At 38.5% G+C, this 27102-nt stretch overlaps 2 protein-coding genes across 3 annotated transcripts; one reads left to right on the forward strand and one right to left on the reverse strand.

Annotated features, from left to right (window-relative positions):
* Positions 1–1472: 1472 nt before the first annotated feature.
* LOC143580037 (uncharacterized) lies at positions 1473–6950 on the reverse strand. 2 transcript variants are annotated; one of them, XM_077063181.1, is made up of 7 exons: positions 6751–6929; positions 5183–5548; positions 4055–4211; positions 3789–3833; positions 3314–3485; positions 2858–3228; positions 1473–2063 (listed from the first exon to the last, which is right to left on the reverse strand). In XM_077063181.1, exons 2-7 carry the CDS (start codon positions 5544–5546, stop codon positions 1745–1747), a joined length of 1428 nt encoding a protein of 475 aa, XP_076919296.1. In that variant the 5' UTR covers positions 5547–5548; positions 6751–6929; the 3' UTR covers positions 1473–1744. The 2 variants fall into 2 exon arrangements, with proteins under 2 accessions (XP_076919296.1, XP_076919295.1); XM_077063180.1 differs by having other exon boundaries at positions 1474–2063; positions 5183–5540; positions 6751–6950.
* A 17602-nt stretch (positions 6951–24552) lies between these two features.
* On the forward strand, positions 24553–26679 carry LOC143580047 (trihelix transcription factor ASR3-like). The gene is made up of 3 exons (XM_077063189.1): positions 24553–25335; positions 25508–25546; positions 26277–26679. The coding sequence occupies exons 1-3, from the start codon at positions 24567–24569 to the stop codon at positions 26567–26569; spliced, it is 1101 nt and encodes a 366-aa protein (XP_076919304.1). The 5' UTR covers positions 24553–24566; the 3' UTR covers positions 26570–26679.
* Positions 26680–27102: the final 423 nt, after the last annotated feature.

The following is a 27102-nucleotide window of genomic DNA, read 5'->3' on the forward strand; positions in this document are numbered from 1 at the left end:
TGTAAGTGGTATTTTATAAAAAATAAAAATACCTTTTATAGTTAAGGAATTAAATCATTCAAAATATTAAAACTTACGTAAAAATTCAACATTCATGAGTTTTTTTCTAATAAAAACTAGACAAAACCTTTTTGTAGAACGACTACGTACTTTCTTTTATGGTTAGGCCATCACACTCTTCAATTTTGAGAGTCTCGTTGTCTCACTATGGCCAGACTATGTTATCCTAACCGGGCTCACGCTAGCTTCAAAGTTTGGCTTGGGCGTTCCCCTGCAAAACATAGCACCGCCGGCTAGCACCCGACAGTCGTTGTGCCGCCACAAGAGCAGAACTCTCTGGCGTCACACATGGTGGGACGAAAACCCGGGTGGGCTCAGGATCCGAACTGACAACCTCGCAAGGCCTAGCTCAAATATTTCATTGTTAATATCCTCCTAAATTAACACAAATGAGAATCGAACTTGGGTCTCAGCTACTGTATTTGTGTAAATATAAATCATGTTATGGATATTTCGCAAGAAGGCAAAAAATTAAAATAATAAATTTGAATAATTAGGATATGAAAAGGGTGGTATATGTAATATGTTAACGTTCTGATGAGGATCAGCCTGTTTTCCTTGCCGAAATGTCTTACTTTGCTGTCTTATCCATTTGACTCCTTGAACAGGTACATATATGATATATATATATCGGATTTGTATACATAGGTGTTATTATTCTACACGACTCAATAGACTTTAAAGATCAGCCTTTTTAAAAAAGTTGTTGGAAAGATCCCAAAAAAAACATTTTTGTATAAATATTTAGAGCATGTGTTGTTATTTGATAAAAACTATAAGTTTTAAGTTTTAACTATTGATCAATAATAGAGTTATCTAGTATAAAAATAATTTGAAGTAAGAATTACAATGTTATATAAAACTTTTGTTTTTTTGAACGACAACTTTCTTTGTGTGTAAGGTTATATTGCACTACCGAATTTTGGAAAGTCATGTTACCTCACTCTGGTTAGATTGTGTTGTCTTAATCAGACCCACACTGACTTCAGAGTTTGGTTTGGACGTTCCCCCGAGAAACCATATAATCGACTGCCATATGACAGTTGTGTCACCACAAGAGCAGATTTCTCTGACGTAACACGCGATGAAACGAAAACTCGGACGAGCTCGAGATTCGAACAGACAACCTCGCAAGGGCTAGCTCTAATCATTCATTAGTATAATCCACCGAAATTGACATAAGTAGAGATCGATTTTGGGTCGTTGGGTTCTCCAACGGATTAATTGTAATAATAATACAATTACTCTTTATTTTTCACAATATTTTATTATCATCACATAAAAGTGTTTTAAACGTTTCTATGTCTAAATAGTTTCTCTTAATATATTTTATACATTTTTAAGAATGAACTGATATAACTCATCAAAACGAAAACGATACATTTTAACGGTCAAAACTACTCATCCAAACAATTTAATGGTCAAAACTATAAGAAAACAACATTAAAATACCAATGTCAATACTAACAATAAAAATTTAATAGATTGTAATTCCATTTACAGTCAATAAAACTTTAGGGAGATAATAATAATAATATTAATAATCAAATAACATATATCAAATGTAACAAACAACATTACACAAGAATAAAATTTTACCACCTCATATCACAAAATTTTGTCCTCTCATTAACTCAGACGTCACAGTATTATTCTTTTCCACTCTTGCGCGGTTTTCATTATTTCATACAATCTTGTGTATACCGACATTCAGATCCGAGGATATGGATATGAGGAGAGGGAGAGAGTGATGCCATGCGGCTTTGAACACGCGTTTTTGGTGAGCTTTGATGGACTGTGAGGGTTTGTTGGAGTTGAACCTGATATCAAATATGTGTATCATTGGGTCTGCTGAACCCGAGGTTAGGTGATACCCGTCTGGTGACCATGCCTGGTTAATCAAGGCGGACTGAGACTCGCTGCTTTCTTGTTTCCAACCGAATTCATGGATTTCGGTTCGTCTTAATCGGATGTCAAATAGCCGTAGCTGCCTCTCTGGAGTACTGCAATTACAAGTAGAAGTATAATTATAATTATATAAATATACATTTAGCAGTAAGAATGAATAAAAACTTAACTTTAATATGTGGTTTTTTAATCCATTTAAATCCATTTTTACCCTCATACTATAAAAATAATTTACACTATTATTATTATTTAATTTGACTTTTCTCCAATAACCTTCGTTCTTTAACGTTTTTAAAAACCTAATCACACAGTTATTTTTTATTTTTTCTTGTCAACATTCCGAAATTTTATTGAAAACAGAGTTGTATTAAAAAAAAATAAAAAAAAAAAAAACTTTTTGGTTTTGTAAACTATACCGAGTACCAGTACCGTTACCAAACCAATACCAACAAAACATCAGTACTGGTACCGGCATTTGTTTATCATTTAACTTGATTTTTTCTTTAATAACTTGCGTTCGTTAGTTTTCTTGAAAAATTAAATTACCTGTCCGTATTTATTTTTATGGTTTTCTATTGACATAAAAAACGTGTCGGTACCCTTTTGCCATATCACGACTTTATTTTTTGGATTTTTCTCTTTCGGTTGTTACACCGAGTACCAGTATCGTAACGAACCGAAACTGACCGAATTCCCGTGCAGGAGAATCCCACTAGTTAAGAGACAATTCCCAAAATATTAATGGAGTATGTGTACCGAACTGAAATTGCACCAGACTTGAACCAGTTATATATATGGTCCAGCTCTTGGACCTTTGTATGTTCAGTTCAAATAGTGAAACGGCAAGAAGCGGGTCAACAGTCAACAGTCAACAGAGTTCAATATTTACCTGGTCTGAACCATAAATAGATTGAAGTCACACGGATTCGGTACAACACTCATACACTTGCTTTCAATCTGGTGCTTGTAATCCGCTCTCCCCGTTTGTAAATCGAACCCAATAATCCGTTTATCTGCACCAACCGAAACCACCATCTGTTTCTGTTGCATACCCGCGACACCCATTACAGCTGAGGAATGCATACTTCTATGCAACACTTTCGGTTTCCAAGAATCCTCGCCGTTTTTCTCGGTCCATTGAACAACTGCATGATCACTTCCGCCAGTGATAAAACACACATCTTCCCATGGCATAAACATTATGCTGTTTATAATACCCTTAACGTGTGGTTTATCTTCTAAGAAAGTTACACGTTTTTTCTGTCACGTAGAAAAATACGTATAACTGTTTCTTCTATGTTGTAATAACTAAAAAACATATAAAATTTTATTTATTATTTTTTACCTCTTTTGGTTTATTTAAATTGAGGACTGATATCTGAGAGTCGCCACCGTCAGCACTGTAGACAGCGAATACGCTGCCCCCATGTGGATGCCAAGCTATATCTTCGGGCCATCTTCTTTGCTTGGTGGATGCACAGTCAGCTGTACTAAGAAGAGATGCACTTGATCTATCACTGCAACATATGCAAATTTGTAATAATAAGTTTTAGTCACATGAATTGTTCATAAAAATAAGAGTTGCACAGATGGTACATGTGGATGTGGTTTGGGCAAAAGTAACAAGTCTGGATACTAACTTTGAAAGTCTTGAAAACTGACCAAAATGACCCTGAGACCCACATGTTAATATTAAAAAAAATAGAAGACAAACTCTGTTTTCGGTGCCAGAAAAAAAATTGGCAATTATCTTGATAAGCGAAAGGGTATAATGTATCTTAAAAGCTTCTAAAAAATCTGGATGATAGCATTAAGCATACCCTTTAGCCTGAATTTGCCATAGATTCACAAATCCATCAAGTGCGCTGCAAAATATTTCAAACCAATCATTAACAGAACAAAAGTAGCGTGCAAGAGAAAAAATATATGCGTATAACAATTGAAAAAGATTTAGAAAGAATATTTGCAACGTATAGTGCTGATGCGGAAATTAAACGTCAATGATTTAATGTTACCAAGATTCACAAAATATCTTAAATGATTCTAATAGTTTCTCAAGAATATAAAGTTAAAAACACTTGGATACCTCGTCACGAAAAGCTGATCATTTGTTGGACACAAAGCAAGACTTCTCAACTTCCTCTTATGCTGAGATGGAATATGATTGGATGACTGACAATTGACTATCCGCGGTGAAGATGAACTGCATACCATCTGAATCAAATCTTTATGCTCTCGCTGCTCTGCAATTTCAAATTATTTACAAAAAGTGAGCATCCAAGTTAACTAAACAAGTATCCAAAATTATGAGGGATCAGTGACACACTTATCTCATGCACAATGTTACAATATAAACAAGCCTTTTTGCACATGTCAACATAGAGTTGTAAACGAACCAAACGCTAAGTGAACTGTTCATGAACTGTTCGACAGGAAGTTCATTCACTTTAAAAATGAACGAACATGAATAAGCTTTTCTGTTTAATCAAGCGAACAAACATGCACACATACCTCTTTCGATCATTTTTGTTCTTTTACGTTTGTTCATTTACATTCGTTTATATATTCACTTAATAATTTATGGTCATTATAATTTCACCTAGTTTATGAAATTAAGATATCACCCATTACAATTTTAGTCAAGTTCTATTAAATTTTCAGGGCCAATAGATTGATTTTCTATTTCCCTTTAACTGGTGTTCACTCAATAATGTTTGTTCATCAATGTTCAGTCGTATCCGTTCGTTTATGACCATGAACCGTTCTACACTATTAATGAGCATAAACAAACATGAACATGTTCATTTTCTTAACTAATGAACACAAACAAGAAAACCACATCCGCTTAACAGTTCATGCTCGATCATTGTTCGGTTAAAGTCAAAAGAATGATCACAAACATGCTTTGTTCGTGTTCACCCAATTCATTTACAAGCCTACGTGGACATAAAAAAAACTTAATCATGCTAGACCAATATTTGGGCTGGCTAATTGCATACATAAAGTAACCAACTTTTTTAGTCTAGAAAACTTTCAAGTTAAGGTGATCTGACCAGGTAAACCGGTCAAGATGATGCGATGGCAGCTGACAGTAACTTTTGACCATGTTGATTTTTTCCATGGCATGGCTTTTGGAAACCCGACTAACTTAGGAAATCAAACTTTCCGAAACTTTGACGGTTTTTGTAATTAACTCTAAAGTAGAAAATATTACCAAATTTCCTTTTTGTTCCTCTAGACTGAGTCTCACCGCCTTCTTGTTCGCGTGAGATTCTATTTACTTTTTCTTTCACAATGTTTTTGCCGTATGTTGGCATTGATTTATTATCACCTTCTTCCATCTTGACAGGAAGTTTAGGATTAACTGCAGGGATAACAAGTTGCGGTTTTTGTTCATGTTTTCCATTTCTAGAATGTTGACTGGTCTTTATTGGAGGACTACATGATCTCCTCTCTTCTTTAACTTTCACACCATTTTCAGAGACCTTTGTAGATGGAACAGCGTTGCCTCGACTTCTGAGGTGTGCTAATTTACGCTCTGTTTCTCCTAATCTCTTTTCAGCTTCTTCAAGCTGCATACCTTCCAAAATGATATTAGCTTTTATTTCTCAGTTAAATAAAAAACATACTATTATTTGTTACCATGTATATATATTCGCAAGTAACACAAAAGTAACCTCATTCAACACGACTTATATCATCATCATCATCATCACCCTTGTATTGTCTATATATAGTCTAGTCAAATCCCCAAATTTAAATGAGAAAGTTTGTTACACACAAACTTGACTTTAGAATTTAGCAATATGATTATCATCTCATAAGGAAATTGACTATGTAACATAACCACATACACAGTTGTTAATAGCGAATAGAGGATGATAGTGACAAGCTACCTATATGCTTAGTAGCGATAGCAATGAAAAAGCGGACGTTATTTTAGAAATATTCTATATGTGTATCATATCCAAATACACCGATTTTATATGTATAGTTTAAAAATAAAACAAATAAAAAAACCCTGCTATTTTATACGTGTATTTTATTACTATATATATTATAAAAATTAAAAAAAACTAATATTTTGCTACTTTCACGCTATGAAGGCGCCAAATTCAGATAGCGACACATGATCGCTTCGCTATGCTATTCGCTCTAAACAACTATGCCACATAGCATATCGAACTACAAGATTTATAGAGAATGACACTACTACAAGAGTTATCCAGATACACTTAAGGAATACATATATAGTGTTCGCATCAAACACAAACAATTTTTTTAACGCGAGAACCATAAGAAGCATCAGAGTAATCACGCCGACACCGGACTAATTATTATTATTATTTATATTACGCTGTAGTTTGGAGCCAGCGTAATTATAATAATAATAATAATAATTACTCTATTGTAGTTTATTTTGTTGTAGCGTGTAACGCTACAACAAAATGAACTAAACTAATATTGTTTTTATTATTATTATTATTATTGTTACGCCGGCTCAAAACTACGGCGTAATTATAATAATAATAATAATAATAATTAGTCCGGTGTCGGTGTGATTACTCGGATGCTTCTAACGGTTCTGGCGTTAAAAACAGATATTTGTTCCCGATCCAATTTTCCCCCAAAACGTCAAAATTGTATTGTATTATTTTTCCGTGATACGTATAACTGACCTAATTTAAAAAATGATAGCTAGAAAGTAATATTATATTATCAGGATAAGTTTATCAACCAATCGAATGCGTAATAAGAGTGAATTGTGAGGAATGGATGAACCTGAGATTTGTAATAGTTGAGACGTGTACGGAGGTGAAGGACTTCTTTGTTGCGGTGTTCGATCAGAGCAACGAGAGCCTGTTCTTGCTCGTGGCGGTCGTCACCGGAGTCAGACGCCATGGATACGGAAGGTTGTTTCCGGCGGCGAGAATGATATTATCGGTGAACCAGAAGCAAACGGACGAAGGACACGTTACGTATGAATAGGAAGGGGGTATACAGGTTTAAGTTATCTAATAAAAGAAAAATGAGAATTGTATAACATGTGTCAGGTAAGGAGAAAGGGTATAAATGTAATTGTACACATTTTTTTTCTTTATATGCGTGGCACATGTTAATACCCTGATTATTTTAGAATGTTTAAAACTTTTTCGTATGATATTTTTTTAAGAAAAAATTTCATCATAATAACAAGCGTTTTTTTATCTTTAATATGAGTATGATTTTTGTTATATAAAATTTAAAACAAAAATCACGTCATTGTGTCTTTTCGCACGCCATTGTGTCTTTTCGCTTATCATTGTATCTTTTTCGTCATTGTGTCTTTTCGCACGTCATTGTGTCTTTTCGCTTATCATTGTGTCTTTTTTCGTCATTGTGTCTTTTCGCACACCATTGTTTGTTTTCGCTTATAATTATGTCTTTTTTCGTCATTGTGTCTTTTCGCACATCATTGTGCCTTTTCGTTTATCATTGTGTTTTTTCGTCATTGTCTTTTCGCACACCATTGTGTCTTTTCGCACATCATTGTGTTTTTTTTTGTCATTGTGTCTTTTCGCACACCATTGTTTGTTTTCGCTTATCATTGTGTCTTTTTTCGTCATTGTGTCTTTTCGCTTATCATTGTGTCTTTTTTCGTCATTGTGTCTTTTCGCACACCATTGTGTCTTTTTTCGTCATTGTGTCTTTTCGCACACCATTGTGTCTTTTTTCGTCATTGTGACTTTTCGCACACCATTGTGTCTTTTCGCTTATCATTGTGTTTTTTTCGTCATTGTGTCTTTTCACACACCATTGTGTCTTTTCGCTTATAATTGTGTCTTTTTTCGTCATTGTGTCTTTTCGCACACCATTGTGTCTTTCCGCTTATAATTGTGTCTTTTTCGTCATTGTGTCTTTTCGCACACCATTGTGTCTTTTCGCTTATCATTTTGTCCTTTTTCGTCATTGTGTCTTTTCGCACACCATTGTTTGTTTTCGCTTATCATTGTGTCTTTTTTCGTCATTGTGTCTTTTCGCACACCATTGTGTCTTTTCGCTTATCATTGTGTCTTTTTTCGTCATTGAGTTTTTTCGTCATTGTGTCTTTCAACTCATCATTATGTTTTTTTAAATACTAATAACATAATTGTGTAATAATAATATGTAAAAATAATGATCAAATAACAACAAATTATCTAATACATAAAACACAATGATTAATACATGTTACACAATAACTTGACACGTAAAACACAATGGTGAATACATATAACACAATGACCTAAAACGTAAGACACAGTGGTGAATACGTATAACATAATGGCCTAAAACGTAAGACACAATGGTGAATATATATAACACAATGACTTGAAACGTAAAACACAATGGAAACAACATATTACACAATGACACAATGAATAACAAAAAAACACAATTAAAAAACCCATTAATTTTTTTTTATTTTTATATAACAATATGATACTCATATTAAAGATAAAAAAACGCTTATCATTATGGTGTATTTTTTTTAAAAAAATAATGTCGTATGAAAAAGTTATGGACATTTTAAAATGATGGAGGGAATTGACATGTGCCTTGCATGTGGAGAGAGAAAGTCAACAAAGGTGGGTTATTACCTTTATGCCCTTTCCATCAATTTTTATTTATTAAATTAATCTCAACCATTCAAATCTAAGATCAATGGACTGGATTCTTTCTCACCCTTCTCAATTTTTATTTATTAAATTGTGTCTTTTCGCACACCATTGTGTCTTTTTTCGCCATTGTGTCTTTTCGCACACCATTGTGTCTTTTTTCGTCATTGAGTTTTTTCGTCATTATGTCTTTCAACTCATCATTATGTTTTTTTAAATACTAATAACACCATAGTGTAATAATAATATGTAAAAATAATGATCAAATAACAACAAATTATCTAATACATAAAACACAATGATTAATACATGTTACACAATAACTTGACACGTAAAACACAATGGTGAATACATATAACACAATGACCTAAACGTAAGACACAGTGGTGAATACGTATAAATAAATGGCCTAAAACGTAAGACACAATGGTGAATACATATAACACAATGACTTGAAACGTAAAACACAATGGAAACAACATATTACACAATGACACAATGAATAACAAAAAAACACAATTAAAACACCCATTAATTTTTTTTTTATTTTTATATAACAATATGATACTCATATTAAAGATAAAAAAACGCTTATCATTATGGTGTATTTTTATAAAAAAATAATGTCGTATGAAAAAGTTATGGACATTTTAAAATGATTGAGGGAATTGACATGTGCCTTGCATGTGGAGAGAGAAAGTCAACAAAGGTGGGTTATTTACCTTCATGCCCTTTCCATCAATTTTTATTTATTAAATTAATCTCAACCATTCAAATCTAAGATCAATGGACTGGATTCCTTCTCACCCTTCTCACTTTTGTTATCCTTTGTATTTTAACTTTACCCATATAGTATAAGTATTATTGTAGCTTATCTTAAAACAACATAAACATAAAATGTGAAGAGCATGGTTTTGGTTTTGGTTTTGGTTTTGGTTTGGTTTGGTTTGGTTTCGGTTTCATTCACTTGCAATTAAACTTGATCACATTAACCCCGTTAAGTATAGCCGTTAAATCCATTAGCATGCCCCTCACATGAGAGAAAAATTTATCTTTTCTTTCTTCACAAATAAACTTCAGCCCTAATTCGCAGTCTCCTCACATGAGGGGTTGGGGTGTATCTGGGGAAAAAAAGGATAAAATTGCTCCTTTTATGAGGGTCATGCTGATGGATTTAACGATCAGGCTTAAAGGGGTTAGTGAGGTCAGGTTTAATTGCAAGTGAAATGAAATTATAAGGACGAAAATCACAAATTTAAACAATTTGACTAAAACCACATATTTAGATAGACTACAATGTTAAAAATTGCAGCTCACTCACGTGAAAAAAAAAAAAAATTTTGTTCTTTTGTTTTTCTTTTTGTTTGAGTGTAACTCTTTGTTTATTTATAAAAAGAAAGTTTTTAGTGTTGTTTGTTTTACTGCAATGTGGTGTATTTGGAAGATTTGAAATGAGACGATATCCAAATAAAAACCAACGCAGATCAGTATGAGTAAGATTAAAGCTTTTAGTTGTTTGTGAATTTGCAATAGATCGAAAAATATGGGTATCACCTAGGAAAGATGGAGAATTTTTGATTTCGATGGGTTGTAGGAGGTAAACGTGATGGTTTTATGTGGATATTTTGTATTGTAATAGTATGGTGGTGATGTAATTTGTCGGTTTAGCATCTTGCTAGGTTAGCACGTTTATTTTAATAAAGTTTCTTGATTCGTCGTTCAAAATATATCATGTATTAGTAAATTTCTGTCCATTTATGTTTCAATTTGATATTTGTTAAGCTAGCTCATTTGATTGTATTACTAATCACAAATAGTTGGACATCACAACAATCCATATATCATAACACAATATAATCTTCACTAGGAATGATTACATCTTATATCATCAAATCTCTTAGGACAGTAATTTGGACACTAATATATAAATCATCATTTCTACACGACTTGTTTGTGTCTTGTAATGTTACTATACGTTCAAAGTATTTAAGCATGTTGTAACAGTACGATTTATCGTCCAATGTGATGGTCATGTGAAGAGGTAGGTCCCAGCAGAGCCCAGTTGGACCCGTAAGACTCACCTTAAACAGGGACGTCTGCGCAGAGACCAACTGGATCCGCAGGACCAACCATGCTCAGAGACGTGACGTCCTTACGCGCAGTATGCAAGCTGGTCCCGCAGGAAATGCCTCCCATGGTGGACTCCGCCTGTTCCCGCAGCCTCGGATACAAGCCATGAGGGAAGGCCACCCGCGCAGCATGGCTACACGCACTAGGTACTTAGCTCTCGATCATTCAGTGTCACCTGAAGGAATGAGCAAAGCCGGGAGCAATCCCGCACAGAGGCGGGAGGGGGAATACTCCCGCCCAAATAAGCCAGTCTATACTGAAGGACCTTTTACTGTACCTGACGAGGTATGGGCGAAAGATCTGATCAGGGATACGACAGCTCACTGATACAGTATGGCGAGCAGCATGCTCCTGTACTGTATCACTATTAAGCCGCTGCCTACTCACCAACTACTGTCATACCACGTGCGTAGCCGGCAGTTGGTGGAAAGGGAATAGTATACAGCAGGCCTGGTCGCTATCAGCCGCTGCCTACCCACCAACTACCAGCAGGGCACGTGCGTAGACTACTGTTGATGAACAGGAACACTGTTGCAGCCGGCCATACCTCCTTGGAAACCTACCTTCGGCTATAAATACCCCAAATGGTATGATCATCTGGACACATCATATCTTACTACATTATCATCATATTATACCTGATATCTGCTCTAGCAATCTCTTAATATACTTTTATATTTAAAGAGCAATCTAGTCTGATTCTCAAGCCGGAGGGTGGTCACAAGGAGGAACCCCCCCCCTTCTCAGTGACGAGCTCACGGTGTCTGTTTTGCAGGTTATCAGAAGAACCATCTTCCAAGGGTCTAACCCCTCGTGGGAAACAGCTATCCAACCCCCAGGTTACCAGTAATCTGTCCGGGGTCCGGTTAGTGTTTCTTCATTGGCGCCATCTGTGCATAAAGCTAGAACTTTATTTTTCTCCAGTTTTTTCAAACTTCTACAAAGATGGTTAGAGAAATTCCGGTAACCATAACCCCTGCTACTAGGGGGAATACCGGCAACACAGTTTTTACGAACACTACCCCGGCTACCGAAGCCGGGGCAAGCGAAGTAAATTTTACGAACACTACCCCACTTACCAAAGCTGGGGCAAGTGCAGTAAATGATCGCCTACTGGGATCCACTGATACCCAGGTTGAGAAACGAAGACTCCCCCGCCAAACTCTCGATGAAGTTAAAGCATGGGCGGAGGCACGACAAAAGGAATTCCAGGCTGAGTTGGACGAACGCTTGCGTTCCGTGCAACAGGCCGACGAATTCGAATACTGGGAGGATGACTCGGAGGAATCCGACTCCGACGCGAACCCTCGCCATAGGGCAAAAGGGAAGCATAAGGAAACGGAATCCCAACCGAAAAGGCATTTTGGACAAGCCTTCAAACCAAAAAGCACAGGTGGAAATTCACGAGACTTCTCTAAAACGTTCAGACCAAACGTTGCAAATGCAGGAACGTCCAAATTTGCAAGGGACATTGCTGAGGCAATCGCCCCAAAGAGTGCCAAACAAATGCCCAACATAGGCACATATGACGGTATATCTGATCCAGACGATCATTTGAACAGGTTCATAGCAGGGGCAACCGTCAGCAATTGGACGGAACCCACGTGGTGTTACATGTTCCAAATGACGCTGGTTGGGGCTGCTAGAGCATGGTTCGATCGTCTACCGGTCAACCACATCTACGACTGGGCAGACTTCCAACAAAAGTTTAGCCAACACTTCAGCCAGCAACGGAAGTATACCGAGGAGCAATGGACAATCCTCAAATGCATACGAGAGGAAGACGAATCTCTGCCAAACTTCATCACTCGCTTCAACTCAAAGAAGCTAAGTTTGGGCAATATCAGTGAAGATCTTGTTCGCGCTGCCTTCATCCAGGGCGCACATGACCCAGAGCTCATCCGCACCCTAACGGGTAAAGATGGCATGCCATCCACATGGGATGGCATCATGACAGCAGCAAAACGCTATGCGGAAACAGAAAAACAACTGGGTAGAGATCTCCCACAGAGCACAAACCTCTACACCCAGAGGACGAGAGAAGACAACGTCCTCACCGCCCGATTAAATAAAAAACGAAAGCTAGGCATCTGGCAGTCAAGGGTAAACTTTGACACCTCATCCGGCTTGCAAAATCGGTTGGGCGGAAGGGATAATGTACAGTCGCACCGGAACTCCAGATGGACGCCACTCACCAAAAGCGTCACTGAGATATTCGCCACTGAAGGGCTCCCATGGCCAAAACCGCCAATAATCCGACATCGTCACGATGCAGATCGGAGCAAATACTGTGACTTTCACAAGACAAAGGGCCACAACACTGAAGAATGCATAGATGTAAAAGATATGGTCGAAGCATTTGTCAGAGATGGGACGCTCGCGCACCTCGTGGCGTAATAAAGGCTGAGCAGGCGGGTGCGTATAGAACCCCAGCTGGGGAAAACAAAAATCAATTCCAGCTTCAAAATCGAGACTACATGCTGCGTAAAGAACGAGATCCCGAACCAGGTGCGTATCGGCTCGATGGCACTCCCATCCCAACAAGGAAGGGAGCTCATTTACACAGTTTGCATGTAAATCAATTCCAATTTGTAAAGAAAAGGCCAAGAGCCACTTCTAATGGAAATGATTCTCTTTTAAGAATATCGAAGCTGATGATTTTACATTTAATACTTTTCTGGACACTAATATGCCGGTTTTCACCGCATAATTACGTGAAGTCATTGCATGGGAAGGCGGTCCTACCCGCACGAACCCAATAACGTGACAAACCTTCACGCAGGTTAGTTGAAGGGGAAAAAGTTCAGCACCCAAAAATGAAAGTGCCGGTCTATCCGCATGAATCATTAACGAAACTGAATAATAACCTATCAACAACCGCGCGTCGAACGGTTAAAACTATCCAACACTGGTGACGGCATTCACATTACGTGAAGTCGTTGCGTGGGAAGGCGGTCTTACCCGCACGAACCCAATAACGTGGCAAACCTTCACGCAGGTCAGTTGAAGGAGGAGTTCAATTATTCCATTAAATGAAAGTGCCGGTCTATCCGCATGAATCATGAAAGGAAAATGAACACTAACCTATCGACAACCGCGCGTCGAACGGTTCAAAACAAAATTCTTAAAAAGGTAAGAAAAACCTACACGCAGGTCAGGTATGGGTAAAGTTTTGCCATCCTACTAAGTGCAAGTGACGATTCTACCCGCACAATCACGAAAGAGGAAGCAAAACTTCACACCTATTATCAACCACGTTCAAAGGTTAACTTATCCTCAAAAGGTAAGAAAAACCTACACGCAGGTCAGGTATGGGTAAAGTTTTGCCATCCTACCAAGTGCAAGTGACGGTTCTACCCGCACAATCACGAAAGAGGAAGCAGAACTTCACACCTATTATCAACCACGTTCAAAGGTTAACTTATCCTCAAAAGGCAAGAAAAACCTACACGCAGGTCAGGTATGGGTAAAGTTTTGCCATCCTACTAAGTGCAAGTGACGGTTCTACCCGCACAATCACGAAAGAGGAAGCAAAACTTCACACCTATTATCAACCACGTTCAAAGGTTAACTTATCCTCAAAAGGCAAGAAAAACCAGCACGCAGGTTAGATAAAAGTTAAAGTTTAGCCATCCTACCAAGTGCAAGTGACGGTTCTACCCGCACAATCACGAAGGAGGAAGCGAAACTTTAACCCACTATCAACCACGTTCAAAGGTTCTTATTCTAAACACTTGGAAAATTGCTAATTTAAACTAAGTATGCAAGTCATAAGTTTATAAAGCAAGGAACCCAAAGAAGGAAATAACAATCTTATACGCAAAAAGATTAATATTTCAAGAATATATTACAAGAATGGCCGGGTAACTACCCGCCTAAAAGAAAATAAAAAACTATACAAGTCTTAGCAATGGGAATGGATCTTCAGGATCAAGCCTCAGGGCCGCTACCACTTGGACCCGCCCCGTCAGAACGGGGTGGTTCGAGGAACGCTTTGAGGACAGCTAACCCATCATCAGCAGCAGCTACTTCGTCCACCTTCTCCACCACTGGATGCGGGAAGGCGGCGTATTGGTTCAATGCTTGGTCATAAATGGCTTCAGTATCCACATTAAACAAAGGGAAGTTGGAAGGCGGGACGCCTTTCTCAACAAACCCTAGACCAAGCATGAAGCCGGCCTTTTCCCCATCATCATGAGAAGCGTTGAGGGCTGCGGTCATAGCATCATCGTAAGAGGTCTCTGAAAAGACCCGACGCACAACCTACAAAGAAAACACAAGTATTAGAACCTTTTCTTACAAAAGAAATGCGTGAAGATAAATCTAAACATACCTGAGGCAACGCTTCTCGAAGAAGCCATCGGAGGGCAGCTTGAGCTTCGGTATGGGCGCGTTCGGCTTCGCTCTTGTTAAGGTTGGCAAGTAAAACTTCCTTAGCGGCAGCCTCTTCGACGCCCTTAAGCTTCCGCTGGGTCTGGTCAAGCATCCCCCTTTGGTCCAGGATTTCCTGGAGTTTCTTGGCATCTTCCATTGCCAAGGCATCATGAGCGCGTTGGAGAGCCTCTAATTTGGCCTTGAGCTCCTCATTCTCCACACGCAAAGGCTCAGCAACGGCTTCAGCCTTGGCAGCCCTCTCGGTTGCGTTTCGCGCAGTCTCCCTGGCCAACCGAAGCTGTTCATTCACAGCTTGGGCAGCCTTGGAGCGGGCCTCGAGTCGCGCCTGAACTTCAACCTCGAGGGCCTTGAAGGCCTTCTCCTTGTCGGCGGCAGCTGCCGCCAGCTGTTGGTTCTCCTCCCGAAGAGCACGCGCCTCAGATATGTCCTTGGCGTGAGCTGCTTTCAACTTGTCGTTTTCACGACAAAGCAGCTCGACGCGCGGCTGCATCCGGGCCTGGAGAACCCGAAGCTCATTAGTTAGCCTACCCTCCTGGTAGCTAACCATGGCTTCCCCCAACGCGCCCGGAGGAGCAGCGTGGCGAGCCCAGTCCACGCACTCCACGGGTGTGCGAAGGGTTGTTCCTCGGCGTATGTTCCATCGAGGAACATACACTTCATTGGAATCCGACACTGCAAAAGAAACAAAAGCAGTAAGGAAAAGATGATGAAAAACATTAAGGGAAAAAGAAAGGAACCCTACGCACCTTTGGGTCAATGACAGGCCGATAGCCGCCAAACCCATCACCTGAACCTAAAGGAAATCCATCCAACAGGTCAGGCAGACGGGAAGGTGGCAAAGATCGGCGTGAAGCCCTGCGCGTACCTGATGGTCCGGCCATTGGTGCCGGTGGCGCGGGCATGGTGGCAGCCGCCGTGGTCGCCGTCGTTGTCTCCGCCGCGGTCGCCGCCTCCTTAAAAGCAGCAGTAACCGCCGGTTCCGTGAAGGATGCTGTAAAAATCGCACTCACGGCCGGCGGTGACGTCATCTCGGCCGGAACAGTTGGCTCGACGGAACGACCAACTGGACCAGCGGATGCAGGCGCAGGCGACTGGGTCGACGCCTCAGGAAGGCTGACCGAGCCTACCGTCATTGGCGAGGAGGTACTCCCCTGCGTTTCACCCAGGATTGCGTCAACATCCACGCCTGCACAAAGAAGAAAGTGTTAAGAAAATTATGAAGTGACAAATCTACAAAGGAATTATGATTATACTTACGGGTTTTCTTGACCCTGAACGTACGGACGGGCGGGGAGGAACCCGATGGAGCCGGCCTCTTGGTACCGGTCACCGTCGTCTTCGTTGGTTCTCCGGAGGTAACGGTCGTAGCCTCCGGAGCAGTGGTCTTCTCACCACCGGGCTTCCCCGCCACCTCTTCACTATCTGACTCCGTGTCAGAGAGAACCACTGGATCAGCTGTGGCCTTCTCCTTCCCCTTCACGCCGGCAGCAGTCTTCTTCTTCCGCACAAGGGGAGGACCATCTGCGGATTCCTCAGAAGACAGGATGTAAGGATTTTCAGCAACGGGTACAGCATTGAGGGGTTCAGGATAGAATATCTCCTTACCTGGCCGCCGGTGGCTCAGGATCTCTTGGCCCGGCGGATAGACCTCCACAAACCTATCCGCCGTTTGCTCCAGGATGGGCAACTCATTGTCATCCAGAGCACGAGTGCCCACCCGCACAGGACTGTCAGCTTCCCGCGGGAACAGGAGCGACTCCAAATTATTCCCCTCTGAAAGAAAAAGAAACAGTTAGAAAATTAACTAATATCAGCAAGAAAGACAAGACATACCATAAGGAATAGAGTTCAAACCATATTCAAGAAGGATGGGAAACCGGGACGCATCCTTCCATACCCGGCTCATCCCCAGCAGCACCATCCCGGACTCCGCAAACCGGTAAACCGGAGATTGGACCCGGGATATCTTCGCGAACCATTCCGCCTCCTGGTAGCTGGAAGCGTGAAGGCTCGGAAGCGCTTGACCCTTCTTGAACTTCATAGCAATGGGGATGGCGCGGGCAGAGATGTAGAAGAACTCCCGCTTCCACGATCGGAGACTGCGCTCGGTCACGCAGATCTTCAAACCCTTTATACGGGTTGTCAGGGTGTACCACCCTTGGACGCACCTCCAAGTATAGAAGGTCATCAGGCGGTCCACGTAGGGCTCAATACCCAGAATCCGGCACACCCACTCGAAGTGCCGGACCTTGGCAATCGCCATCGGATGCACCTCGGTCAGGTGCACACCGTGCCTCTCCAGGACACGATACATAAACTTTGTCAATGGAAACCTAAGGTTCCCATAAACAAAGAATGCAGCATATACCCCGATCTTGCCACTGGGGGCATCGTACACAGTTTGGTGGGATTCAGGAAACTCAGGCTCGAGAGACTCGAGCATGAACTTCCTGACTATGTACTGGTACTGATCGAGAGGTAGAGCACACTGGCACTCGCCAGCAGTACTCCTATCGTCGGCTACAGCTTCAGCATCATGAGAAGACATTTTTGCAGAAAGAAGAGTGATTTCGGGAAAATGCTTGCCTGAAAAAGGGGAGTATTTGCCGGAAATCACTAAGAAGAAGAAGAGAGGTGAAAGTGTGGATTACAAAGGGGCCTCTCCCCCTTTATATACTAATCGCAATTAATGCGGTGAATTTAATGCGGAGGAGAGAGAAATCGAAGGTGCAATGAAACTATGACACGTGGCAAAAAGCAGGCTGGCAACAGCTGTTGACAGGACGCGTGCCAGTAATTTCGCGGCCACGCGCCCGAAAAATCGTGCCCACAGCGCCAGGAAAAGCGTCTGGAATGACCATGTTCTGTCACGTCACCATAACTTCCTGCACGTCCTGACACAGTCAGAAGAAACCGTCGCACGACGTTTCAGAGGTTTGGACTGTTCTTATCTTTCCACCAACTCTTCGAATTTCAAAATTCAAAATTCGAAAATATTAAAAAGTAAGCGGGAAAATACCCCTTACCCCTTGGCAAACAAGTAACCGTTAGACGGATGCGGGTACAGTGTAAAGGCAAAACCCTTCACATACCTAGCACCCGCAGGGAATTGAAGCCAAGTAAACCTTGGCGAACAAGTAACCGTTAGACGGATGCGGGTACAGTGTAAAGGCAAAATCCTTCACATACCTAGCACCCGCAGGGAATTGAAGCCAAGTAAACCTTGGCGAACAAGTAACCGTTAGACGGATGCGGGTACAGTGTAAAGGCAAAATCCTTCACATACCTAGCACCCGCAGGGAATTGAAGCCAAGTAAACCTTGGCGAACAAGTAACCGTTAGACGGATGCGGGTACAGTGTAAAGGCAAAACTCTTCACATACCTAGCACCCGCAGGGAATTGAAGCCAAATATTCCTCGGCAACCAAGTAACTATAAGACAGATGCGGGTACAGTGTAAAGGCAAAACCCTTCACATACCTAGCACCTGCAGGGAATTGACGCTAGGAATACCTTGGAAGTAAAGTAACCGTAAGACGAGCGCTGGTACAGTGTTAAGGCAAAACCCTTCACATACCTAGCGCTCCGCTGGGAATTGAAACCAGGAAGGATCTTCTGGGCAATGCTTGCGGAAACGGAAATAACATCCCCGCATAGCGGGAACGTTGAGAACTACGTTGTTTGAAGTTCCAGGATGGAATTGGTGGTTTTAACATAATTGATCACTATGTTCAAAACTACCAAAACCTCATGGAGAATCCACACAACTGGGACTCAATGCTCCTGACTTGCGAGGAGGTTACAGACCTACCCGCATCATACCCAAAGACCAAGCAGGAAACTCGGGCATTTCTGCAAGTGACAAGGACTTCCCATGGAAAACCTTACAAAACCCTTTTCAAAACCCTTTGCTTAAGTCCAAAAGTTCACCTCACTTTATTAAACACGCATGAGAAGAACATTGGACTGGGGGGACTTGAAGAGGTAGGTCCCAGCAGAGCCCAGTTGGACCCGTAAGACTCACCTTAAACAGGGACGTCTGCGCAGAGACCAACTGGATCCGCAGGACCAACCATGCTCAGAGACGTGACGTCCTTACGCGCAGTATGCAAGCTGGTCCCGCAGGAAATGCCTCCCATGGTGGACTCCGCCTGTTCCCGCAGCCTCGGATACAAGCCATGAGGGAAGGCCACCCGCGCAGCATGGCTACACGCACTAGGTACTTAGCTCTCGATCATTCAGTGTCACCTGAAGGAATGAGCAAAGCCGGGAGCAATCCCGCACAGAGGCGGGAGGGGGAATACTCCCGCCCAAATAAGCCAGTCTATACTGAAGGACCTTTTACTGTACCTGACGAGGTATGGGCGAAAGATCTGATCAGGGATACGACAGCTCACTGATACAGTATGGCGAGCAGCATGCTCCTGTACTGTATCACTATTAAGCCGCTGCCTACTCACCAACTACTGTCATACCACGTGCGTAGCCGGCAGTTGGTGGAAAGGGAATAGTATACAGCAGGCCTGGTCGCTATCAGCCGCTGCCTACCCACCAACTACCAGCAGGGCACGTGCGTAGACTACTGTTGATGAACAGGAACACTGTTGCAGCCGGCCATACCTCCTTGGAAACCTACCTTCGGCTATAAATACCCCAAATGGTATGATCATCTGGACACATCATATCTTACTACATTATCATCATATTATACCTGATATCTGCTCTAGCAATCTCTTAATATACTTTTATATTTAAAGAGCAATCTAGTCTGATTCTCACGCCGGAGGGTGGTCACAAGGAGGAACCCCCCCCCCCTTCTCAGTGACGAGCTCACGGTGTCTGTTTTGCAGGTTATCAGAAGAACCATCTTCTAAGGGTCTAACCCCTCGTGGGAAACAGCTATCCAACCCCCAGGTTACCAGTAATCTGTCCGGGGTCCGGTTAGTGTTTCTTCATCATGTTTTGTCCAAATCACATTTCATTATGTTCACATCACTCATAAACCCTTTGAACCTTCTTAAAATCGTATGAATATCACTGAATATGTTTCATTTAAATTAACATCAACCGTTAGGGCATGACAAGATATTGAGGTGTTTGGAATTTTCATTCTTTGGATCACTATTAATAATCTTTTCTTACTAGTTATGTTTTGTGTTTTAGGGTTAATGAAGACATAATTTGGTTGAGTCAAACGATCAAATTAGGATCTTCGGGTTTGTGCGGTAGTAACGAAAATTGGTAAAAAAAACAGTTTTAAATAAAAAAAAACGGTGATAACTTCATAAACACCTATATATATTATTTAATTCTTCTCTTTCTTTCTAACTCCCATTATATTTGCTAATCACTACTACAAATATTTGTTGAATCCATAATATTTGCTAATCACTACTACAAATATTTGTTGAATTATTATTAGTTTTTTATAGAAATTTATTTGTTGAATTCTTGTTAATTTTTAGAAATTGATTTGTTGAAATATTATTAGTTTTTAATTCAATTATTAGCAATTTGCAGACGTTAAAATACAAACAGTCTTCTTCTTACAAGTTGCAAAGGTTTGATCCACATCTTCTGCTACATATGTATGCAGATGTGGTCAACAAACTACAAACATTTTACTTTTGAAAAAACAAAAAACACATGACCGGGCTCTACTTCACAAATATTTACTTTTGTTATGATGTTATAGGCCCACTTTGGCCCAGTCTAGTAGCCAATGTTCTGGGCTGCAGCCTAATAGCTGGGTCCACTATTAGGCCCAGTTTTGGTTAATTTGATTAATACTTATTTGCAAAGCACGAGCATATGTTTTTTTTTTAATTATGATATGATAGTTCCTATTCTATTACACTTTCACTATGTTTTTCTTATTTTCTAATCTATAATACCAATCTTTATATAAACAAACAAACAAATAAATAAATAAAAGTGTCATAATAACCGGACATATTTGATATTTCGATAAAATGTCCGACACATAAACGACATTGTCAAGGCTTTTATTAGCTTATTTGGCAAAACGTACAAGTGTTAGTTTTAAGACATAGACCTATTACTCTTTGAACGCGTGCAAAAACTCGTATCAGCGATACATGGATTACGGTAAGTACAAATTTTCTCCTCAATTTTTATTTAACCTCGCCGAGCTTTAGAAGGTGTGTTTGCTTAAGCTTTGCCTCAACAAAGTCGATTCCCTTTTGCTATATATGCCTGATTTTAAACCTAATTTGTTTGAGTTGCACTATATGCTTCGATTTACTAAATGCTTTTATGGTCATTTTGGAATTTCAATCAGTTAATTGTGAATGATCTTTTGTGATTATCCTATTTTCCCTTGATTTTGGTTTAATATGCGCTTAAATTGCTTGAGTTGCTATTTATGTTTCGATTTACTTTGTGCTTTTGCGGATCGGTCTAAAATTTCTATCAATTGATTAGATCTACTTTGAAATTATGAAATTGTTTAAGAATTGATTAGATGATTAGATCTACTTGATTTGTGATTGTAAAATTAGGTTAAGAATTGAATAGATCTATACTATAATTTTATGCAGCTATTCACATATATTTCAGATTCGGATAGTGATTTTGAAAATTTTCGGATAGTTCAGATATCCGAACTTTTTAATTATTAAATAATAAATATTATTTATTATTCCGGATTATTTTTGGATATTTTGGATAATTTTTCATATATTTTGGAAAAGTTTCGGATAATTTTTGGATATTTTAGATATCCGGAATATTTTTAAAAGTAGTTATTAAATTATTATTATTATTAGTATAATTTTTTCTAAATTTTCAGATATCCAGTTCATTATCCGATCAGATATCCGAAATTTCATATTCGAATTTGGTCATTTGTATAGTGAAATCCGTCTTACTTATGATATGAGTTAATTCTTATAGTTTTTATTTAAATTTAAGTTAAAAGAAAATTTATATGGGATCATATCTTTAAAGTTAATGTATATTACTTACATATTTGAAGTGAGAGTAAAGGTATTATAAAAGTATTATCATTTCTAATAAATTGTTTTAAGGAACTATTGCCTACCATTTTAGTAAAGAAAACCAAAATAAATAACCCAACACAATAATAATCCACGCCACCAAAGGAACCAACAATCTTTGGTCATAGTAGGTCCCAAAGGGAAGAGTGAATTGCATTAATTATAAATATTAATTTATCAAAATAATGATTTTCATACTTATTGTGTACTTTTACATTTAGTGTTCGTAGTTAATAATTCTTTGCAACTCTCCTTGATAGAAATTTGAAATTTCAAGAGGCCTAAGAATTGTATTTTTGTTGGGTTGTCACTTAACAAATTTCCTAGTTCTATCATAGTAACATATTAACAAAATTAAACTTTATATACAAAAAAGTATTACTAAAAACCAGTTAATATTTCATTATTCCCTTTCATATATTATATTATTTTTGTTAAATTGCATTTGTAAAATAAAAAAAAATAAACTTTTATTTTTATAGATAATCTAGTATAAATGTGATATTAACATTTGATGTATTGAAGGTCCTATAATTAAACTTAAATACAATTTTGTATAACTAGATAAATTATCATGATTTGTAACATTACAAATATGGCAATAGTAAGTTTTTCTAAATATTAACTAAAAACGTTATATATATATATATATATGTATAGATAAATAAAATAAATAATAGCAAATATTTATAATGAATTATATATACAATAAAGAATCTATCTATAATATATATAAACGAAGACATAAAAATCCTACGTGTCGCGATGTGGTCGCTCCCCCTTTTTTTGGAGTCATCAGATTTTCTTGATTTTTAAATGGAGGCTTCTAATGCATTTGACCTTAATTCATGGGTATGGGTCTTACCAAACCCAGATATTTCTTAAACGGGTTATAACATCTCATTAAATTAAAAATTATTCTCACTAAATTATTTATGTAAAAATCCTACAAAATAGGATATAGCAAAAAAATAATATCTTATTTATTTTAAAAAAGATATATATATTATTTAAATTAAAAAACCAATTTGATAGTAAAAAAATAAACGGGTATTGGGTCTCATCAAACCATAAGTATATTATTAACTTTCATAAATATTATTTATAATTAAAAAACCAATTTCATAGTAAAAAAAATAAACGGGTCTTGGGTCTCATCAAAACCATATAGCTTTTAAACCGGGTTATAACATCTCATTTATTTGTGAAACAATTTATTATCAAACCATAAATATATTATTAACTTCCATACAATAAAAATATATAAATTAAAAAAATAAATAAATATTAGCACAAATAATATAAAACAACTCCCCGTAATACAGGGGATAAAAACTAGTATAACAATATAAGAAGTTACAAAAGGAAATAGCGAGATAGTATTAGGAGTCTGAAGGAGTAGAGTTGAATCATGGAGCTTGACTTGGAGAACAAAAAAATTCAAGCTTGAACTCAGCCCAACTCAACTAGTTAATTATTTATTATTTATTGAATTATTTCTACTTATATGGATATATAAATATAAATTAGTATATGGATATATAAATACATGTATAATAATATATATTATTTTGTTGTGTTTATTATAATTTAATATGCATGCAAATACTTGTTGTGTAATATATTTTTATCATATCAAATAAAATTATTAGATTTATATAAACATACGTCCACTTAAGTTTGTTAGACCAGTCATACCCGGTATATGATCTGACTCGAGCTTGATTATTAAACAAGCTTCAATTTAGATTCGACTCGAGTTGCTCAGAAATGACTAAACTCTTGGTGAAATGCTTAAAAACCCAAGTTCATCACATAAAAAACATACTTTCACCATTGTTTATATCCTTTGATTCACATACCTTTACAATATGAAACTTACTTTATTATAATAAATTCCTAATATTGATTTGACTTAAAAAAAAACTATTTGTTGAATTTGTTAGAAGGGTATTTTATAAAGTGTATTTTTATAAAGTGAAACAGTAGTCAAATATGTTAAATATTGTGTGAAACCTAAGATTAGTCCTAATAACTACTAACATGGTAAGAACATAGTGGACAATCACAAGTTTGACCAGAAAACATTGTCCAAAAAAGCCAGTTTTTCAACTCCCTAAAATGCAAGGTAATATATGCCTTAAAGATCACAATTAGTGCCTAATAAAGTATTTAATATGTGGTTAAAAGCCCATTAATTTGATGACAAAACAAAGAAAGTAATGCCTTTATATGGGTAGTATCTTACAATATCAAATCCTTTAATGTTGTAACACATAACAAACCATCTATAAATATATATATATATATATATATATATATATATATATATATATATATATAAGAACCTACACAATAAGCCTTATAAAACATTCAACAAAAGTTTAATATTTTTTTAATTTTTTTTTCAGTTTTTATGGCATCAGAAACTGAAGTGTGTGATGATGGTGGTAGCACACCACGCATGGCGCCACCGCTACTAGCGGTTGATGAGCAGCAGCCACCGCTAATGGCGGTAGAAGTGGTGGATGACAAGAACAAGTCGCCACGACACCCTCGTTGGACAAGGCTAGAAACACTTACACTCATTGAAGGCAAGAAAGTTGCGGAGAATAGGGGGCGTAGGGGACGAAGATCAAGCTCAGTTTTCGGGTCGGACCATGTTGAACCGAAGTGGGACTCGGTTTCATCGTATTGCAAACAACGGGCGGTGAACCGGGGTCCGGTACAATGTAGGAAAAGATGGAGTAATATGGTTGGTGACTATAAGAAAATAAAAGCATGGGAGTCACAAGTGACACAAGAGTCTGATTCTTATTGGGTGATGAGAAATGATTTAAGGAAAGAGAATAAAATGCCCGGGTTTTTCGATAGGGAAGTGTTTGATGTGTTGGATGGGAAAGCGGTTACTAAGGAGGCTTATAAGTTGGCTTTGGTGACGGTTAGTACGGATGGAAATAATGAGAATGAGGTGGCGCCGATGGTGGGAGAGGCAGAGGAGGAGGTGGGTGGTGGTGCTGATGCTGAGGTGGAGGTGGATGTTACTTTTGATAGTGGTCGGCGTGCCACCTCAGACGAGGGTCTTTTTCCCGAGTATGATAAATTGGAGGAGGTGGAAATCGAGAATGGGAAAGGTCATGATAATGCATCACCGGAGGAAATCCATGATCCGATGCCTATTTCAGGTATGTTTCATTTTCGTGTAATGTTTGACGTGTTGGACTTGAGAGTCCTTTTAACCTTTTAGTTTTTATGCAATTGACAGAGTGTTTGGACACGTGTTCAATTCAGAACACGCGTCTAAACACCTGTCTACAGACGAAATATTAAATGCTAATATTTGACTTTGACTAACAGAGAAGAGGTATCAACCATTTTACATGGATTACACACAAGGTAAAGTTTTGTTACTTTGTTACTAATCATATATGGCAAATTTGACCAATATAGTTAAATAGAGCGATTCGGGCTGTTTTTATCTAAACGGGTTAAACGGGAAAATTTTATAAACTTGGCTAAAGATAAAATGGGCCAAAGAGGTTGAAAGTAGCCCAAACATTTTTAAACCATTAAGTTTAAAAAAGATCATTCAATAACATGGACAATAAAGTGTTGTTGGGCCGGGTCAACAATGCCCGACCTCTTTTAACCCACTACCAGGGATGTGAATTTATGGCACGACACAAACCTAACAAGAAATTCGCGGGTTAGAGTTCAGTTTCAAGCCGAATATGTGAACCCTTTAGCTGAACAAGTAGCGCTTGTGTCAACCCGATGGGTTCATGGGTTGACCTGTTTAACCTTTTTTTTTTTTTTTTACTATTTTATGTTTTAAAATGTATTTTGTGTCATAAATTAAATTGGTTGGCAACTTATGCCAATTTTTAAACTTAAAAGAGAAATTAACATTTGACACAAGGTTTTAAAATTGATTGTGTTCGTGTCAGCCCATGAATATTCGTTTTGTGTTCTGGTTCATATTCTCGACACAGTTTTCAAGTTTGTGTAATCGTGTCATGTTTGGGTTCATGTCGGGTTGAACACGCCAACCCATGAACATGACCCGTTTAACATCCCTACGATTACCCAACACGCTCATTAACATTTCCTACCGTATTATGTCTAGCAGGTAATATGCATGAACACCACCAAAACCCGATGTATTGGAAAGAAAGTATGTCTCAAGAAGGATGTAACAAGAGGAAAAGAGTATCAACAGATGAATCTCGAGACAAAGACTTTAACGATCGATTAATCAATGTTCTTGAGAAGAATGGTGAAATGTTAAACGCACGAATGGAAGCCGAGAACACAAACTCTAAGTTGGATAGAGAGCAGAGGAAAGAGTACAATGACAGCATGGTGTCTGCTCTTAACAAGATTTCAGAGGCCTTAGCAAAAATTGCTGATAAGTTATGACTTATTGGAATATGTAATGGTGGATTTTAGTAGTCAACTTTTGATTTCTGTTTAATGTTCTTTGGAGCTAAGATAATAAGATTTAATAGTTTTAAGACATATTTTGATCTGCCAATTTTCTGTTTTTCTACCATTTGTCTTTAAAACATTTGGTTTTCTGGCTCCAGAGGCTGTGAAATTTTTGAGTAGGGTTCAGCGTGTCGTAAATGGAACATCTTCAGCTTCTAGGTCCCAAAGCTTCGTTTTTAGCAGGATTGGTTTTGCTATTCAAAAGGGGGGTTTGCGGCGCAGCTTGTTGCCCGTTTGCCTGCCACTTTATTGTAATCGTTTAATAGTAAATTATATAAATGATTAAAGGAGTGGGGGGGGGGGGGAATCTGTTTTCTTTTTATTTATATGTGTGAGAACCGCTTTCGGAAAACTCATACGTCCCGCGAATATCCTAATAACCAATGGAAGCATGTAAATAGCAGCTTGTGTTGTACATGCTAGAGGTGCACAAATTGGGTTTTTTTGCCCATACCTGTTCCGGT

This window comes from Bidens hawaiensis, unplaced genomic scaffold (assembly GCF_021521415.1).
Source record: "Bidens hawaiensis isolate Kalapana, Puna unplaced genomic scaffold, B.hawaiensis_p1.1 tig00030204_1, whole genome shotgun sequence".
Lineage (NCBI taxonomy): Eukaryota > Viridiplantae > Streptophyta > Magnoliopsida > Asterales > Asteraceae > Bidens > Bidens hawaiensis.